Source organism: Cryptomeria japonica, chromosome 5 (genome assembly GCF_030272615.1).
Source record: "Cryptomeria japonica chromosome 5, Sugi_1.0, whole genome shotgun sequence".
Classification (NCBI taxonomy): Eukaryota; Viridiplantae; Streptophyta; class Pinopsida; order Cupressales; family Cupressaceae; genus Cryptomeria; species Cryptomeria japonica.
Window position 1 is genome coordinate 203,833,774 of NC_081409.1, and position 19,432 is coordinate 203,853,205.

The following is a 19,432-nucleotide window of genomic DNA, read 5'->3' on the forward strand; positions in this document are numbered from 1 at the left end:
AGATTCTGCCCATCCCATTAGATAGGTTTCTAAGCATCTTTAACATTTCTCTTCTTACATTAGAAAGTTGAACAACTAGAAGAAAAACAAATTTGACATCTAAAATTTACTTTTGCATAGTCTATTAATCATTTCTATATTCTATCACCAACCTTGATAGCAACTTCATAATGGGAATCTTTCGATTAATTTATTTTCATATATAAATGGACAAAGATGGTGGTGCATGGTTTTTTTTTAAAGAGTGTCTTTGACCAAACAAATAAATTTTGATGATGGATGTCTTCTAACTCTTTCTTATATTGATGATAGATCACAATAAGAAATGTGATTAAAAATGTTAGTTTAAAAACTAACACACAATCTAACCTAAAAATTTAATACTAATTAAAACAAATATTAAACAAAAATAAAATGTGGGCCAGTTGCCATGGTATGGTGCCCCGACGGCATGGACAATAAAAAGGCATGAATTTTTAAATTAAAAATAAATAAAACGACCCAATTGCCATAGAATAATGCCCCGACGGCATGTACAATAAATAAAATTATGGTCAATGGCCTTAGGGCATAATAAGACGTGGCTATCGTTTTGATTCAGGCAAATAATCTTTCTGATGTTCCGCGTTAGCAGAAAGGGACCAGAAAGGGACCGAGAGTCTCGCGGGCTTCTTGAATATGCCAGGACGGACTACTGAAGAACATTGTTTACAGTGTATCAAAGGAGTTTTGATTTAGGCTAAGTTACTGGTCCTCTTCATCTCTCCATTCTACGGTATTTTTACGCTTGAATTACAGTGAATTCTAATGGGGAAGAACGATTTCTTGACCCCCAAAGCAATAGCCAATCGGATTAAAGCAAAGGGTCTACAAAAACTGCGATGGTATTGCCAGATGTGCCAGAAGCAATGCCGAGATGAGAATGGCTTTAAATGTCACTGTATTTCGGAGGGTCATCAACGGCAAATGCAGGTCTTCGGCCAAAACCCCGACAGATTCGTTGACGGCTATTCTGAAGAATTCGAGGCTTCTTTCCTCGAGCACATAAAGAGAAGCCATCGATTCAGCCGCGTGGCTGCTACCGTTGTTTACAATGAATACATTGCTGACCGCCACCATGTTCACATGAATTCCACGCAGTGGGCCACTTTGACAGATTTTGTGAAGTATATAGGCCGTACTGGCAAGTGCAAGGTTGATGAAACCCCAAAAGGGTGGTTTATTACCTACATTGACAGGGAGTCGGAGACGTTGTTGAAGGAGAACCTGAAGAATAAGAGGGCCCGGGCGGATTTGGCAGAGGAAGAGCGCCATGAGAAGGAAATTCAGGAGCAAATCGAGCGAGCGGAGAAAAAAACTGCTAATTCAACATCAGATCATACGCCGGCGCCGGATTTAGCGAGGTCGGAAATGGTACCAAATGGTAAAGTTGCGTTTTCTCTGTCTAAGTCGGCACTGGCTCCTGAAGCTGCTGAAAAGAGAAAATTTGAGTCTGTCTTTGAAAAAGATGGGGAGAACCCCGAAAATTCTAATTTTGGAGCTGGTAAACCTGAAAATTCTAACCTTCATGGTCGAAACTCCGACGACCCTAATTTTGGAGAACGAAATCCTAGAAAATCTCGGTTTGGGGATTCAAATCCTAGGGATAAGAAAGAAATCAATGGGGGCAAGGCTGGCGAGGGGGCTGCTGCTCTGGCAGAGCTTATGAAGGAGCAGGAGCGCGCTAAGGATAAAATGAACAGGAAAGATTATTGGCTCACTGAAGGAATTGTAGTGAAGGTCATGAGCAAGGGTTTGGCTGAGAAAGGATATTATAAACAGAAGGGAGTTGTGATAAAGGTAATTGAGAAATACGTTGGGGAGATTAAGATGATTGAGACTGGCCATGTTCTGAGGGTTGATCAGGAGGAACTTGAGACGGTCATACCACAGATTGGGGGCACGGTTAAAATTGTTAATGGTGCATACCGGGGATGCAATGCTAGGTTGCTTGGTATTGATACTGACAAGTTTTGTGCGAAGGTTCAGATTGAGAAAAGTATCTATAACGGGAGATTGCTGACGGCAATTGATTATGAGGATATATGTAAAATTGCATGAATTCAGAGGTCAGTTTTCTAGAAACGCTTCAAATCATTATTTTTTTTGTTTATCAAATGGATTTTTGATTCCTATACTAGATTTTAATTTTGTGAAGCTCAGTTGTGAAATAGTAATTCGCAATTATAGGATAATTTTGTCTCGAGGATGCTTGTTTTCTGGACTAACTGCTATTGAAAGAGTCTTTCTTCTTGTCGTTTAGTGTTGGTATATCAATCGAATCGGTTCTATAAAACAGATTTACTTTTAAGAATTATAACTGTCTTTCTTGCTGTTGTTTAGTGTTGCTATATCGATTGAGTCATTTTTATAGAACAGATTTATTATAATAACTTTTTGTTGCAGTCTTTGTACCATGCATATTTGGTACCCAATCAATTACTTGTGTGGGCATTCAGCTTGTTGGGATTGCGGCATAATTACTTTAGGAAGTTAGCCCCTGATTTGAAACTCTTTTTTTGATGGACTGTTTTTTCTATCGTGATGGATTCTTCAGAACCCCTTTGCTGCCTCCCTGTTCATCATATATGAACCATTATGAATCTGATCCTGATCCCAGAATATACTTGAAAATCTACCGGATTCTTTGGAATCTCTAGACCCTTCCCAGAACATACGGATATCATTTAACATTGTTTCTGAACAAACTCCAAAGAAACTTTTAAATAGATGCACGCAACTCTTATTCCAGGCAGATTCAAGTGATATTTCTGATCCCAAGCTTACAAATAAACAACAATTCCTGTTCCTGAAACTGTCTCCAGAATACTTGGTTATTTTTACAATAGCTTTATGGGCTCTTTTTTGTTTGTTTGTGTACAATTTGATATAGAAACCATAGCTTAAGTGAGATCCGTTTTGACTTACAAAACAAACCTTGATAAACCTGTACAATAGAAGTAGTGCATATACAATTTGAAACAAAAAGTAGAACAATGGAAAGAGAAGACAATATGCACTATTTTCCCTGGGAAACCCTTTTTGGTAAAAACCCTAACACAGTAAAATATTTCACTATTGCAAAAACTAAACTGTTCTTCAATACAATAATGAATCTCTATCTTCACTCTTAAACATGTGTGGAGATAAGTAGGCACATTGAAAGCGGTTTTACACATTGCATGAAATCATACAAAGAAAGAAACATGAGTACTTCAAAACAAATGGGTGAAAATAGAAAAAACCCATAATAACAACCAAATTTTATCCAAAAATGCTAAGGCATCGTTTCCAAATCTAGAAGATTTTTTGATCAACTTGTGAGGATGATCTGACCTTGACCATTAAACATGGAAAATAGGTAAAAGTAAAACTCATCCAATACTTAGTATAGCCATGTAAGGCCCAAATTTCTATATTGTATACTCAATAAATCTTATGCTATATACAATATCCTGTCTCGTAGCACTCAATGTTCCAAGGATCTTGTTTGTATTTTGTTTCAGACTTTAAAAAAACATTTGGGTATGGTTACTGGACTTCCCGCTGTAATGTCCCTTTTTGTAAATGCCCTAAGTTTTGCCCTAAAATCACAATTCCAAGGAACGTTCCTACTAGGGTTAGGAAACATAAACTTAATCATAAGATATCTCTAATTTATTGGAGAAATTCAACCATACATAAGCTAGGATAAGGTGACTTGACAGGGTGCCCTAGTGATCCTCTACCCTAGGCCCAAGAGTGGATATGCCATCTCTCTTGGCCCCATGTGGCCTGTGCCATCCATATGGGGTGGTGTACCTAGTGAGGTGTCCTATTACCATTCCCCTCAGTCTTGCCACTTCTATCCTATTTCCCATGATTGAACATTCTTAATGCATTCATTCACTATGATAGAGAGCATGAAGAGCATTCACAATAGGGTGCCCTGGAAGTCCATCCTTTCTAAGCCCAAAGGTAGTACCTTTCGTACCCCTTTGGCCCCATGGGACTCCCTGGTCTTATACCATGAGGTGGCATACCTAGAAGATGACCCCAACACTGTTCTCGTACTTGTAATTCCCCATAATTCCCCAATTTCTCTACCATTGCTGGTTACAGTAGTGAGACAGAATAAATATGCATAACATCTTAGATCATAATCACATATTTCCTATATCCATATATTAAACCAGTCATAGATAGTAACACACCATGAATCAGCAATATATCTATTATGCTATGTCACATTATCATAAACAGCAATGCATATTAATTCAGAAGTATGCAGATATACACAGAATTATTACATTATGTATGGGAACCTATACCCCAACCAATATATAAATGGCACTGCTGTATATTTACTTTCCTATAAATGCCAAATCTGATTTCATTCTTTTATACTTTATTGGTGGAAGAGTCACCACCTTTCATAGGAATTGAGGCACCACCTTCCATAACCATTAAGTCATCACTCTTCATAGGGATTGAGGCACCACCTTTCATAACAATTAAATCACTACTTTTCATTGCTACTTTTGAGAATAACATATTATTTTCCAAATTGATCTCCCTTCCTTCTCTTCCTCAAATGAACCTTCTTCCCTTTATATCTTGCCATGTGAGGGAGAGGTCACATCTCTTCATACTGCCTGCCCTTTGGCAAGAGACACAACCTTTCACAATCAGCACCCTTTGAAATAGTATAACCCTTCATAATTCTTGCCCTTTGAAAGAGACACAACCTTATCTACGTCCCATTCCTTTCTTCCTCCATTAATCCTTCCTTGATTCCCATGCTTCATTCATTTCTTCCCTCCTCCTTATCCCTTTTCAAATGAACACTTCTTCCTCTCATATATGTTTGAGAGAGTAACAACTCTTCATTCCATGCCTTTTGACCATTCATTAACTTAATTATATTATATTATATTTTTATTTTTTTGTCTATTATAATTTATATATTATCAAATCCTGTTTCAAAATGGGGATGTTACACCCGCTCTAAGATTTGCCATCCTGGATTGTAAATTGAGAATTCTATATCCTGCCAAGATACAAACTCTTATCTTAATCATTACAAGTTGATAACATCCCCAATGATACACATTTTGACTGAAATCAAATGAAATACCTATGGTTCCATTTTGATTTGTGCAAACATATAAACTCAGAGAATAGAATAAAAATCATTGGGTGCATTTCGAAAGTGAATTCCTAGAGACTAGAACACTAGATACTAGATAACAAGAATCTCAGATACATGATATTCATCATTAAATAAAAGATGGTCTGCTTATAAAAGAATTGATTGGATTCTGTAATGGATTTGTGGAATCATTCAAAACATTCAAGCCTCCATCATGGACATTCTTTTCAAATTAATAACCTTTTTAAACATTGTTGGGATATTGTTGGTCATTGCTGCTGCTAGGATATGTTGTTGTCATTGATGTCAACATATTCTTGTGATTTGCTCCGGTGATTGCAGATTGGGAAGATTTTCTTATCCGGTTTGTAGTGTTGGTTTGTTGATCACTGTTTTGTAGATTTCAGAATATCCTCCGGTATATTCCGGTGTGATCAGATCTTGTGCTAAGATTTAGGGATATTGTTTTGGATGATCTTGTGTATCTTCATTTCAGATGGTTCGTGATTTGGTGCTCCGCAAGTTATCTTTCTTCATGACAGTTGTTGATTGGTTGTGTTCTCGAGCTTTCAAATGTTGACTGATGAAGATTTGAAAAGTTGTGTTGGTGCAATTGTGTCGGATGATTCTAACGTGCTCGCTTGTGTTTCTTAGTCATGTCCTATTTGTTTTGGCAATCCGCATTGATTGTTGTGTGAGTTTTTGGTCTTTTCTATCAATCGGTGATGATTTGTGTGTTATACGGTATTTTTGGTGGTGTAGCGTGTTGCGGTTGATCTTGGCGTGATTTCCGGTGGAGTTGTGTGTTTGGGATTTTTGAATTAGGACCATGTTATGCTATGTAAACCATTATATTGGTTTGGTGGTCGATCTTTGTATGGTGTGATGTAATTTTGTAGTTGAGGGTTTAGCCGACCTTGTTGTCAAGGTTGATGAATTGTATATATAGGTGATATAGTTATGTAATTTTGATATTGATGTTGTGTCTGCAATATGAGAGAGAGGTTTGTGTGTGAACAAGTGAATTATCTTTTGGTGTTGAGATTGAGGTGAAATTGGTGTTGCAAGGCAGACAACTTGTTGATGTATCTTTTGTACACATACGAACACAGAATAAAATACCTAAAGGTACCTTATCCTCTCTTGAACAAAGTTTCCTGATTGCTGAAGATCTCGCCAAAGGATCAATCGAGGCAACTCCAAGGTTCTTGTATGTAGGGTCTCTATGTGTGGATAAGCTTCTCGTGGTATGATGTGATTTTGCTGGAATCACAAGGGGACTTACATTCGACGACCTGAACGTCTGATTTGCTTTGGATATTGCTGGAACGTAAGATTTTACTAGTCGTTGATTTTGAAAAAAAAAGGAAAAAGGAGAAAGATTGAAACGAGATCTATTTCTAATACTAAGAATGTAAGAGCAATGAATGACCTTTGATGAAATTCTAACTAAGTCTTGCTTTGACATCCTAGGACCATCTCCACAAGGTTAGTGCGATCTTCTGAGGAAAGCTTTATGATGTTCAGATCATCGCTACAAGCATGGACACCATCGGGCTGATGCATATCAATGAAGAGGCGTCAATTGAAGTTAAGCTTAAGCTGAATGATTCCAGTTGACTAGACAAGGCAAGTCTGCAATCAACAAATTGCTAGTAGTATGGATATACATATTTCACCATTGATCATACACATTTCTTCCACTCATCTAATAACATGAAATCAAATTTGAGAAGTATAGAGACCATGCAAATTGTTGAATTGACCCATAGAATTCACCATTTCTTCAATGAAGTTTACAAGTCCTTTACAACAACATCTTGGCAACAATCTTTGCCTTCTCTTTCTATTCTACTCTAACTATTTCCTACTCTCTGACTATTCACTACTATCTATTCTCTATTAACCAACCATTAACTATTAACCAACTATTAACCTTACAAATGAGGAGCCCAGGCTTTATATAGGGAAACCCTTTACAAATAGACGACTCTGATTGATTTAGAATCAATGGCAAGGATTACAAGATAGAAACCCTAATTAGGGTTTGTTACAACAAACTTCCTCTAGCCAATGAAAAAATTACATTCCAAGAGTGAGGACCAATAGGAAGCAAGGGTAGGTGCCTCGAAGTTTGTGCCACCTCTGGTAAATTAGGTACATTGAATCTGGTCATGCTGAGGTGGACCAATCGGACTGGAGGAGTGATGATTGGGATGCCACCTTGTCCTTATTTGATTCTCCTTTGTCTTTGACATGATGGATGGGTGGTGTACCTTTCCTTGAAATGCTGGCAACGCCTTTCATTGTCATCTTGTGGTTCCTTAGTGTGGCGAAGTGAAGGTTCTGGAGGTAGCTGGTAATTCCTTGAACACCTTGAGTCTTCCCTTTTGCCTATGGAACGTCCTTGATGATGATGGACTGGAATTGGTCGTTCTTGATGATGCTGGACTGGAAGAGATCCATCTGCAAAATAAACCAAAGGTGATTAAGCACATATGACATACTCATCTCAACAAAGCATTTTCCACCTTAAATTATTAGTGAGAAGACATCAAAATGGAATTTCGCTAGGCCCTATAAGAATTTTGCCTTGGACCCTTTGGAAGGGTCAGGAGCGAAATTTGCTATTTTGCCCAATTTAGACCTCATTTCATCATTATCTCACAACTAGCCCTTTTGCCTAGCTCAAATAGGGTGAAAAATAGGAGTTTCAAAGGATCTCGCTCTGGACCCTCTGGAAGGGTCAGGAGCGAAATTTGCATTTCAAGACAAAATCTTCACAACTTGTGACCACAACTCGCTCAAATGCATGTCTAAGGATCCCTTTAATCTCAACCAACATCAAGCTTGGTGCAAAATTGGAGAAAAATGGAGTTTTTGAGGATTTCGCTCTGGACCCTCTAGAAGGGTTAGGAGCGAAAATCTAGTTTAGGCTCAAGTTCTATCACTCCACTTCGAAATGTCTTCCAAGGCAAGAATACACTAGTCTTCTCTCCACCAAGGCTTGGGAATCCATCTCTTGATCTTCATCATGAGCAATTCAGGTGAAATGGATTTCGCTCTGGACCCTTTGGAAGGGTCAGGAGTGAAATTCATTCTTTAGCCCAAAATTCATACTTCTTGAACTCAAAACTTACTCAAATGCATGCTTGTGGCAATCTCCAAGTCCAATCCTCCTTGACCACTATCCTGGCTCAACTCAAACTTGAAGGAAAAAGGACATTTTGTGAATTTCGCCCTGGACCCTTTGGAAGGGTCAGGAGTGAAATTCAAGTTTTAGGCTTGATCTTACACTTTACCTCAATTCACCTTACAAGGCAAGAATACCTCACTCCACCTTCAACCATGCCATAAGTATCAAAGTTTTAGCTTCACTCAAGGAGGAAATGGTTGATTTGGAGAATTTCGCTCTGGACCCTTTGGAAGGGTCAAGAGCGAATTTCTCTCTTTGCTTGTTTTCCCTTAACTCCATTTCTCTCCACCTTGCTTCTCACCTCAACACTTGCTTGACCTCAGAATGGCTTGAAAAGGAAAATTCGCTCAAAATCATGGCCAGGGACAGGACCTATAAGGAATTTCGCCCTGGACCCTTTGGAAGGGTCAGGAGCGAAATTCTAGTCTAAGCTCAAAAATCTTCATCATTGGCGACCACAAGCCATTCAAAGGCATGCCGAGGGGTATCTCCAAGCCCATTTCACCTTGATCAGGGTTTGTCTTGACACAAATCTGGAGGATAGGATGAGTTTTAGGATTTTTGCTCCGGACCCTTTGGAAGGGTCGGGAGCGAAATTCATACTTTGGGCAAAATCTTCATCTTTCAAAGCGTCCAACTCCCTCTCAAGGAAAGAACATACCAATCCACCTTCCAATATGCCTTAGAGACCAACACTTAGCCAAAATTAGGAAGGAAATGAGGGTTATGAGGATTTTCACTCTAGACCCTTTGGAAGGGTTAGGAGCGAAAATCTTGATTTATCCTATTTTCTCTCAAACTTGATCAATTTCAAGGTCCTTTCAAACTCTATTCATCATTTTAAGCAGGATAGAAGGTCAAATGGAAGATTTCGCTCTGGACCCTTTGGAAGGGTCAGGAGCGAAATTCCTCCTCTAGGCTAATTTCCATCACTTTGTAGTCTTAAACCTCCTCTCCAAGGCAAACATGCATCCAAGTCTCCTCAACTATGGCCCAAAAATCCAAAATCCAAAATTTGGCCATATGAAAGAGCAAGAATAGAGGAAAAGGTGAATTTCGCTCTGGACCCTTTGGAAGGGTTAGGAGTGAAATTCATGCTTTAGACAAAATCCACACTTTCAAACATCTCAAATCACTTCCTAAGGCAAGAATATGTGAATTTGCCCTTACCATGCCCAAGGAATCAAGGTTTCCAGTGCAAACAAGGAGAAAAAAGGTGTCTAGGGAGAATTTCGCTCTGGACCCTTTGGAAGGGTTAGGAGTGAAATTCACATTTAGGCTCAAATCTTGATTTCATTTCACATTTCTTCATCCAAACAAGTGTTTTGCCCTCAATAATGCCTGGGAATGAGTTAGTTCTAAGTTTGGGTCAAACTAGAATGTCTTATGGAGAATTTCGCTCTGGACCCTTTGGAAGGGTCAGGAGCGAAATTTGACATTTTGGTCTCTCCATCAAGATTCACGTATGGAATATAACATTTAAGTATAAGAAAGACTTATACTTTAAGTTATATTCCATATATACTTTCAGGATGTTTGAGAGTGGTTTCGGACCTCTAGGAGTTATAATGCAAAATCTAGTTTTTGAAGGATTCTTCAGTTTTCCAGACTCAGTCAAATTTCAGGATCAGGATGACATTCTAGACTTAGCCAAATTTCAGGACATTTGAAGATCAGGATGACATTCTAGACTTCATCACTCACCAACTTGACCTAACTCGGACCTTCAAAGAGGATATTCACTCACCAAGCTTCATTGACCTCCTCAAACTCAAACAAGACACAATTAGCAACGAGAGCAAAACCAGGCCCTAAGGAAGACTCTCAAAGAAACCCTAATTCTGGGGCCCCGTGGACTCACCCTGGCTCAAGCAGAGCCTGCCATCCTAGTGATCCCTTTGACAACACTCAAAATGCAAAGGCTAACAGACAAACCCTAAAAACCTAGAAAGCAAAAAAGTAGGGGTCCCTATTTGCAATGGGGTGATGTGTGAATACGTCACAACACAACTGTGCTTAATCGAAACTGTAATCAGACATTTGGAGATGCTATTCTTTCAATTCACTTCTTCCGGATTGTAGTCCAAATTTTATTGTAAGTCAGTGAGACTTCCTTGAGGGTTGTAGCCTTCAAGGCCATTTATATTTGAGCAGTGAGCTCTAAGCAGTGTGCCTAAATGCATGTGCATTCCCCATTGTAATATTTTCACATACTACAACAGAGTATCGTCTTACTGAGACTTCCTTGAGGGTTGTAGCCTTCTGAGCCATTTATATTTGAGCAGTGAGCTCTAAGTAGTGTGCATAAATGCATGTGCATTCCCCATTGTAATATTTTCACATACTACAATAGAGTATCCTCTTACTGTGGGTAGGTTCCCACTGTGGTTTTTCCCTTAACCGGGTTTTCCACGTCAAAATCTTGGTGTTGTGCTGTTAATTTGTTTATCTGTTTTACTACAGCAGTTTATCAGATTTGTGCTTTGTGATTAAGTTTGGTATTCTTGTGCCCCTCCCTTCCCCCCCCCCCCCCCAATCCTCCCCTCCTCTCAGTCTTCCTTCTTGGCTGTTGCTAACAATTGGTATCTGAGCCTTATCTTTTTATCTGGATTGGTGAGTTGGTGCTGCTCCTCTAGTGGAGTAGTTTGTTGATCTGGTTATGTATTTCTCGGGGAGAGAGATTCATGTTTCTATTTTTGGAGAGAGTTTGGTTATCTGTTTTAGAGATTTGACATTGCTGTCAAAGGGGGAGAGATTATGTGAAAAACTTCTTTTTAAGTCTTTGATCTTAGGGGGAGTTTGCTGAAGATATCTTCTTTTCTTTGCATTGATTGTTTTTCACATTCATATGTTGCCATCAATGCCAAAAGGGGAGATTGTTGGGATATTGTTGGTCATTGTTGTTGCTAGGATATGTTGTTGTCATTGATGTCAACATATTCCTATGATTTGCTCCGGTGATTATAGATTGGGAAGATTTTTTGATCCAATTTGTAGTGTTGGTTTGCTAATCACTGTTTTGCAGAGTTCGGTATATCCTCCAGTATATTCCGATGTGATTAGATCTTTTGTTGAGATTTTGGGATATTGTTTTGGATGATCTTATGTATGTTCATTTCAGATGGTTCGTGATTTGGTGCTCCGCAAGTTATCTTTCTTCGTGACAATTGTTGATTGGTTGTGTTCTTGAGCTTTCAGACGTTGATTGATGAAGATTTGAAAAGTTGTTTTGGTACAATTGTTTCGGATGATTTTATGCGCTTGCTGGTGTTTCTTAGTCATGTCCTATTTGTTTTGGTGATCCGCATTGATTGTTGTGCGATTTTTTGGTGCTTGTTATCAACCAGTGATGATTTGCATGTTATACAGTATTTTTGGTGGTGTAGCGTGTTGCGGTTGATCTTGATGTGATTTCCAGTGGAGTTGTGCGTTTGAGATTTTTGAATTAGGACAATGTTATGCTATGTAAACCATTATATTGGTCCAGTGGTCGATCTTTGTATCATGTGATGTAATTTTGTAAGTAAGGGTTGAGGGTTTAGCTGACCTTGTTGTTAAGGTTGATGAATTGTATATATAGGTGATATAGTCATGTAATTTTGATGTTGATGTTGTGTTTGCATTATCAGAGAGAGGTTTGTGTGTGAACAAGTGATTTATCTTTCGGTGTTGAGATTGAGGTGAAATTGGTGTCACAGGGCAGACAATTGTCCTTAACCGAAACTGTAATCAGATATTTGGATATGCTATTCTTTCAGTTCACTTCTTTCGGATTGTAGTCCGAATCTTATTGTAAGTCAGCGAGACTTCCTTGAGGGTTGTAGCCTTCCAGGCCATTTCTATTTGAGCAGTGAGCTCTAGGCAGTGTTTGAATTCATGTGCATTCCCCATTGTAATATTTTCACATACTACAACAAAGTATCCTATTATTGTGGGTAGGTTCCCACCGTGGTTTTTTTCCTTAACCGGATTTTCCACGTCAAAATCTTGGTGTTGTGCTGTTAATTTGCATATCTATTTTATTACAACAATTTATCAGATCTGTGCTTTGTGATTAAGTTTGGTATTCCGGTGCCCCCCCTCTCAGTCTTCCTTCTTGGCTGCTGCTAACAATTGGTATCAGAACCTTATCTTTTTATCCGGATTAGTGAGTTGGTGTTGCTCCTCTGGTGGAGTAGTTTGTTGATCTTGTTATGTGTTTCTGGGGGAGAGAGACTCATGTGTCTATTTTCGGAGAGAGAGTTTGGTTATCTGTTTTAGAGCTTTGGCATTGATGTCAAAGGAGGAGAGATCACGTGAAAAACTTCTTTCCAAGTCTTTGATCTTAGGGAGAGTTTGTTGGAGATATCTTCTTTTCTTTGCATTGATTGTTTTTCACATTCATATGTTGCCATCAATGCCAAAGGAGGAGATTGTTGGGATATTGTTGGTCATTGTTGTTGCTAGGATATGTTGTTGTCATTGATGTCAACATATTCCTGTGATTTGCTCCGGTGATTGTAAATTGGGAAGATTTTCTGATCCGGTTTGTAGTGTTGGTTTGCTGATCATTGTTTTGCAGAGTTCCATCCGGGGTGATTAGATCTTGTGCTGAGATTTTGGGATATTGTTTTGGATGATCTTGTGTATCTTCATTTCAGATGGTTCGTGATTTGGTGCTCCACAATTTATCTTTCTTTATGACAGTTGTTGATTGTTTGTGTTCTTGAGCTTTCAGACATTGATCGATGAAGATTTGAAAAGTGGTGTTGGTGCAATTGTTCTGGATGATTCTAACGTGCTTGCTGGTGTTTCTTAGTCATGTCCTATTTGTTTTGGTGATCTGCATTGATCGTTGTGCGAGTTTTTGGTGGTTTCTATCAACCGGTGATGATTTGTGTGTTATACTGTATTTTTGGTGTAGTGTGTTGCGGTTGATCTTGGTGTGATTTCCGGTAGAGTTGTGCGTTTGGGGTTTTTGAATTAGGACCATGTTATGCTATGTAAACCATTATATTGGTTCGGTGGTCGATCTTTGTATTGTGTGATGTAATTTTGTAATTGAGGGTTGAGGGTTTAACCGACCTTGATGTCAAGGTTGATGAATTGTATATATAGGTGATATAGTCATGTAATTTTGGTGTTGATGTTGTGTTTGCATTATCAGAAAGAGGTTTGTGTGCGAACAAGTGATTTATCTTTCGGTGTTGAGATTGAGGTGAAATTGGTGTTGCAGGGCAGACAACTGTGCTTAACCGGAATTGTAATTAGACATTTGGAGATGCTATTCTTTCAGTTCACTTCTTTCGGATTGTAGTTTGAATCTTATTGTAAGTCAGTGAGACTTCCTTGAGGGTTGTAGCCTTCTGGGCCATTTATATTTGAGCAGTGAGCTCTAGGTAGTGTGCCTGAATGCATGTCCATTCTCCATTGTAATATTTTCACATACTACTGCAGAGTATCATCTTACTGTGGGTTGGTTCCCACCGTAGTTTTTCCCTTAACCGGGTTTTCCACGTCAAAATCTTGGTGTTGTGTTGTGCTGTTAATTTGCTTATCTATTTTATTACTCTAGTTTATCAGATCTGTGTTTTGTGATTAAGTTTGTTATTCCGTTGTAGTAGTTTTCATCTGTGGTCGTGTCAAAAGACCAAGGAAAATTGACACCTTTATTTGAACTATAGTCTTTCACTCACGCATGACACTGATATTTTAGAGAACGTCCAATATTATTATAATTTAACCTATGGAGGAGGCAACATTGTTAAATTTTTGTTGCTTAGATGGTGTATCAGTGCTGCAACTTGATCCGTAGTTTTGGTTGCTTATTCTAGAGATTAAAACTGTTATTTTTCTGAGTGCTTTAGAGTTCCAGCTGCTGGGTGGGTGGCTGTATGTGTATTGTTAGTCGATTTTCTTTAGGCACTTTGGTCATATTTGTAGGGCTACTGTGCCTTTTAAAAGTTTTTTGAAAAAACATTTTTTTATGGTATGACTGGATTTTTTTTGGTCAGATTTTGGTTATAAAGGAATCTAAAAATAAGCAGATTTTGTGCACCTAGTTCATGGATTATTTATTAATCCTTGGTATCACTGTTTTCTGTAATAAAAACTGTAGAGAAGTGCTATTGAGATTTTTGAGAATAATAGATATCTTTTTTCCCAGATTGCAGATTTATTCTGATTTAAGCTAATACTTAAGTTTTTTGCACTTTCAGTTTTCTGTGTATGTAGGATAGGGCATTTCAGCTGTGGGTTTGATTGAGACAAGATTTACCAATAACCCTAGAGTGTACAATCAGCATATTATTGCTGAATTTAATATGGTATCAAATCACTGTTGTTGAGATCCTCCAAATTCATGAAAGGATTTGCTGCTGCTTGTGATAGGGAGTTTGAGGAAGACTTTAGCACCTTAAGCGATTGAATCATCTGAGACCTGTGATAGGGAGTCGCAGGAAGATTTTAAGCGCTATACTCCAGTGATTGAAGTATTTGAGACTTGGGAAAGGTTGTAGGGTGTGATGCCCTAGTTGCACTAATGAGTGTAGATCTGCAACCCAGTCAAGTTGTTGGGCTGACATTTTTTAGCTGATATGTTTTGTTTCAGCACATTGACATGCTTGGTTGGCTGATCATAACAAGAAAATGGTTGAGGCAAAGCATATAATCTTGGTTATGTGAAGGATCATTTGATTCCTCACATTGTTGAAAATAAATCAACAAAGGAGATCTTTGATACTTTTTCTGCTCTTTATCAGTGTGAATGTCTTTCATAAGATGTTGCTATAGAACAAATTCAGTGTCATATGGATGAGTGACATAGACGCAGTAGCCACCTCTCTAATGAAGATCACTAAACATCATGTTAGCTTGTGGCGATCGAGGTTAATAAGATTGAGGCTGAAGTGTTCTTACCCACAGCCTTAAATGGCTCTTCCTCATCTTGGGATCTGTTTGTTTGGGTTGAGAAGCTTTGGGATGATTTTATTTAGAATGAAACCAACCTTGAAGTTGCATTTAGTTAGATTGGAAGATAGTCGGAACCAAGCTCTTGTTAGCGGCAAGGGAGGACTTGGGAAGGGTTAGCAAAGAAACGAGGATACAAATTACTCTCATCAAGGGAAGAAATATTTGAGCCACATCAAATGTTTCAAACTTTCAGGTGCCAAAAGCTTGGCCACTATGTTTCAAACATTCAGTTGCCAAGGAGTAAGGTTAAGTAGCAACAACAGAAACATAAGTAGTTTGCAGGGACTGTAGAGGCTTGAATATGGTTGAGCTTTTATTTAGGCTTGCAACTACTTTTTCCTGGTTTCATTTTTATCAATTAACACCATTGCTAATGTAGAGTGGTATATGGACTGTGGAGTGTATAGACATATGACCTTTAATAAGAAGGCTTTACCAAACTTCTTCATGAACAAAAAAGTTTACAGGTTGAGCTTGTTGATGATACCACTCATCTTGCTATGGGGATTGGAACTATCTTATTTGGCATGTCGTTTGGTGTTATTCTTGATGTTCTTTATGTTCCAGGACTGACAAAGAATTTACTTTCTGTTTCAGCCATATAATATTCACGGTGTGTGGCTGAATTTGATGATCAACAAGTTATCATTAGAAACCGCAGCCAAGATCTAGGTCAAATATTGGCCAAAGGTGTTATCATTAGAAACCGCAGTTAATTGTTGATCAAATTAAGTAGACAACCTTGAAACATGACTGACAAATTGTGTCATTTTCGGCACAAGAGATTTGTCCAGTTGCATTGTGGAGCTCTACATCTTTTGAAGAATATGGTGTCATGTATTTTAAGGTAGAAAAGACTAGTGCATGCAAGGGACGTGCACTTGGCAAGCACATCAAGACTACTTTTCCTAGCAGAGAACTTAGATCTAGAGGAATTCTAGATTTAATCCATTCAGTGTTTTATGGTTGCTCCAAGAGCATTGGTATGTGTTATCATTTTTGTAGAGAGTCGAGACAATCATAAGAGAGCTTACATTCATCAATATATTCCTATAGATGAGCAGGTTGTACACCTGATTAAAAAAAGTGCACAAATATAAAAGAATCATTTGAATGTGGAAATTTGAATACGTGGTACATACACCTGAAGGAAGTGAAGCATGTTAATAATGGAATGAATGGTGTGTTCAAACTGATAAGATGTCAAATTTACAGAAAAAATGGGCTTTGGAATTCCAAAATACAAAGTTTAGAAGTCAGCTGATTTGCTATTTGGTTTATGATAATAATCAAGACCACCTTTTACATCATGGAGTGGTACATCCTCTTCTGTGTCCAACTTCAATTCATTCAGAAGTACCAATAACATATCCAGTACCTGATGCAGTAGCATCAGCAGTCAAAGCACATTCCATGCCTATCCCTTGTGAAATACTTACATGTGGTAGATGATGAAACCTTGTGACAAAGTGTTTTTATGAGATTGATCGAGCTCAAGCGGGGCTTGGAAATAGGGATTTCAATTTAGGATTTTCAGAGTATCTAGTACCCCAGGCAATCAATAATTTGAAATGTGAGGTACACTGATAAGGTGCAATAGCTTTTGAATTTTACTTCTAGTTGTTGTATTGCTGTTTTGCACTGCACTATGGATTCAATTTAAATACCATTCTAAATTGATAGTGATCTGTAAACATGTGTTCATGAGCATTGTCAGATTTGTTTTGCCATGAATTTGCTACACAATTAGGTGGGGTAATTTGGATTTATCGTCCTTGGATTTATAGCTTTATGCTCTTTTTTTGGTTCACGCTTGTTGAATCTTCTGTAGAATCGGATTTTTTAATGAATGCCTGGATTCCTGAAGTTCTCTCGCAGTCTATTCAAATCATGGTTGCATGTTGTCTATATAGTAGAGTTGTTTTGTTAAAGATAACTTTTTGAATTACTAAATGTTTTCTTTTAGAGAAGAATTCAGTTGCACTTAAAATTTGTGATTGGGATATGCAGTATGATCAAATTTAGCGTCATATAGCTATTACTTTTTGAATTACTAAATGTATTCTTTTAGAGAAGAATTCGGTTGTACTTGAATTTTGCAATTGGGATATGCAGTATGATAAAATTTAGCTTTATAGGGTTAACTCTGTGTTTGTGTATTGATTATGTGGAATCTTTCTTTGATTAACAGGTCAATGGGAGTACTATGAAAGCACTGATTGATTACTGCTCCGACAAGGACAGGTGCTTAATACAAAAGTTGTCTAGGTTCTCGTTGCTTATTACTTATTACCATGGGGCTGGATAAACAAGGTCAATTTAAATCCTCTTGGCAGTCTCTTGTTAAAATTAGTACCATCTTATGTTTTGCATTTAATGTTGGAGAAAGTTCTTGATCCGTTTCTGAGGTTGGTTTGACATGAGAAGAAGAAGAAGCAGCAGCAAGGTATATTGTTGGAGATGGAATAAGTGCATATAAGTGGAGCTATTTAAACATCATAGCATTTGCTGTTTTTAAATTTTAAGAAAATGCAGTGGTGCTGGAATTGTATCTGATGTCCACAAATGCCTTCATTAGTTGGTTAACTCAAACATATCTTCAATTTCAGGTTTGAGAATGTCTGTTATATGCCGTAATCCACTTCCAGCCTGGCATAATTGCAGTTCAGGACATGGTTGCAATGCCAGTGGATAGTGGGGCACTTAAGGCTCTGTTTATTCTTTATAGTAGATTTTGTCACTCTGAACTGTGTTTTGTGCCATTTCCTACTAAGAAAGATGCACAACACCAAAAAATGTTAATGTATGTCATATTTAAATGAGTTCCTCTACGCTGTAGACGTACTGGTTGCATGGTCTAGTTCTAAATTGCAGGACTGTGGGGTGTAAGTTGCTGGATATGTAAAATAAGATCCAAATAAATACTCAGATACAAAATATGAAGTGCTACTTGTTCCATAGACACAGTGAAGGGAAAACTCTTACCAATTTTTGGAATCCATTTTTTAGCATTTATATTTTTACCTTTCTATTTTACATTACCCAATAAACATATGCCACATTTATGTTCACTATAAAAGTTTTTGTATGATCTCACGTGGAATTTACACGTACTCAAACTTGTCCCAATTGTTCCACGTGTGTGACACCTATTGTAGGGTGAGTCAATCATCTGCTTCTACCTTCTTTCCTTGTAGTACATATTCAAGGAGATCATTGCACATTATATTTCATTCATTTTTATGATAGCTTTTTAGGCATTCATTTTATTAGTTCTCTAACAATTTTGAACGAGCATGGTAATGCGAATAATGATACACTTAGAAATTGCCACCTATGCAAGCATATACACAATTTATTTTAACTATAGAATATCACTTTAATCAAATTAAATTCCATATAATAACTGAAGTACCAAAAAAAAAATGTTAGTGTACTGAAAATGCAGAAGGAGGAAAAAGCTGTCATTGAAAACCAAATAGTCTACGCTTATTTCCAATTCAAATCTAACAAGAGTGTGTTGGTATTTATTTCACGTTGTGTATTTATATGGAGTCCTATTAAAACCTCAGCGTCATCTTACACTTCTAGTTTGATTTTCTTAAGCACTTGTGCTAGCAAAGGTGGGTTAGAAGATGATCTAGCACACTTATATGTGGAAGGGAGAACTTGTGAAAAGGTGTTGGGATGATGTGAAGAGCATGCAAGAGGTCAAGAGTCAAGGTGACCAATAATTCTACTGACCCTATCTCAGAGTCAAGGTGACCCATAATTCTATTGACTTGATCTTACACTTTTAGTTTGATTTTCTTAAGCACTTGTGCTAGCAAAGGTGGGTTAGAAGATGATCTACCACACTTAGATTTAGAAGGGACAACTTGTGAAAAGGTGGTGGGATGACGTGAAGGGCGTGCAAGAGGTCAAGATTCAAGGTGACCAATAATTCTATTGACTTGAGTCAAGTAGAAAGGTTGATCAAATTTCAAATGATGATGATGAGAATGATTTGACTATCGAGAATGAGAGGCTAAGTGAGAAAGCTAGTTTATAACATTTTTTTCAATATTATTTTCAAATTGGTTGGATTTAGGGGGTTAAGATTAGGATTAGGGGAA

The 19,432-nt window shown here is 37.9% G+C and overlaps 1 protein-coding gene across 1 annotated transcript; it reads left to right on the forward strand.

Annotated features, from left to right (window-relative positions):
- The first annotated feature begins 548 nt into the window (after positions 1-548).
- LOC131075030 (KIN17-like protein) lies at positions 549-18,279 on the forward strand. Its single transcript, XM_058011816.2, has 2 exons — positions 549-2,108; positions 17,509-18,279. The coding sequence occupies exon 1, from the start codon at positions 808-810 to the stop codon at positions 2,098-2,100; it is 1,293 nt and encodes a 430-aa protein (XP_057867799.2). The 5' UTR covers positions 549-807; the 3' UTR covers positions 2,101-2,108; positions 17,509-18,279.
- The last annotated feature ends 1,153 nt before the right edge of the window (positions 18,280-19,432 follow it).

Bases quoted from the DNA above. Each gene is read 5' to 3' on its own strand.
- LOC131075030 (XM_058011816.2), top strand. From the start codon at position 808: ATGGGGAAGAACGATTTCTTGACCCCCAAAGCAATAGCCAATCGGATT.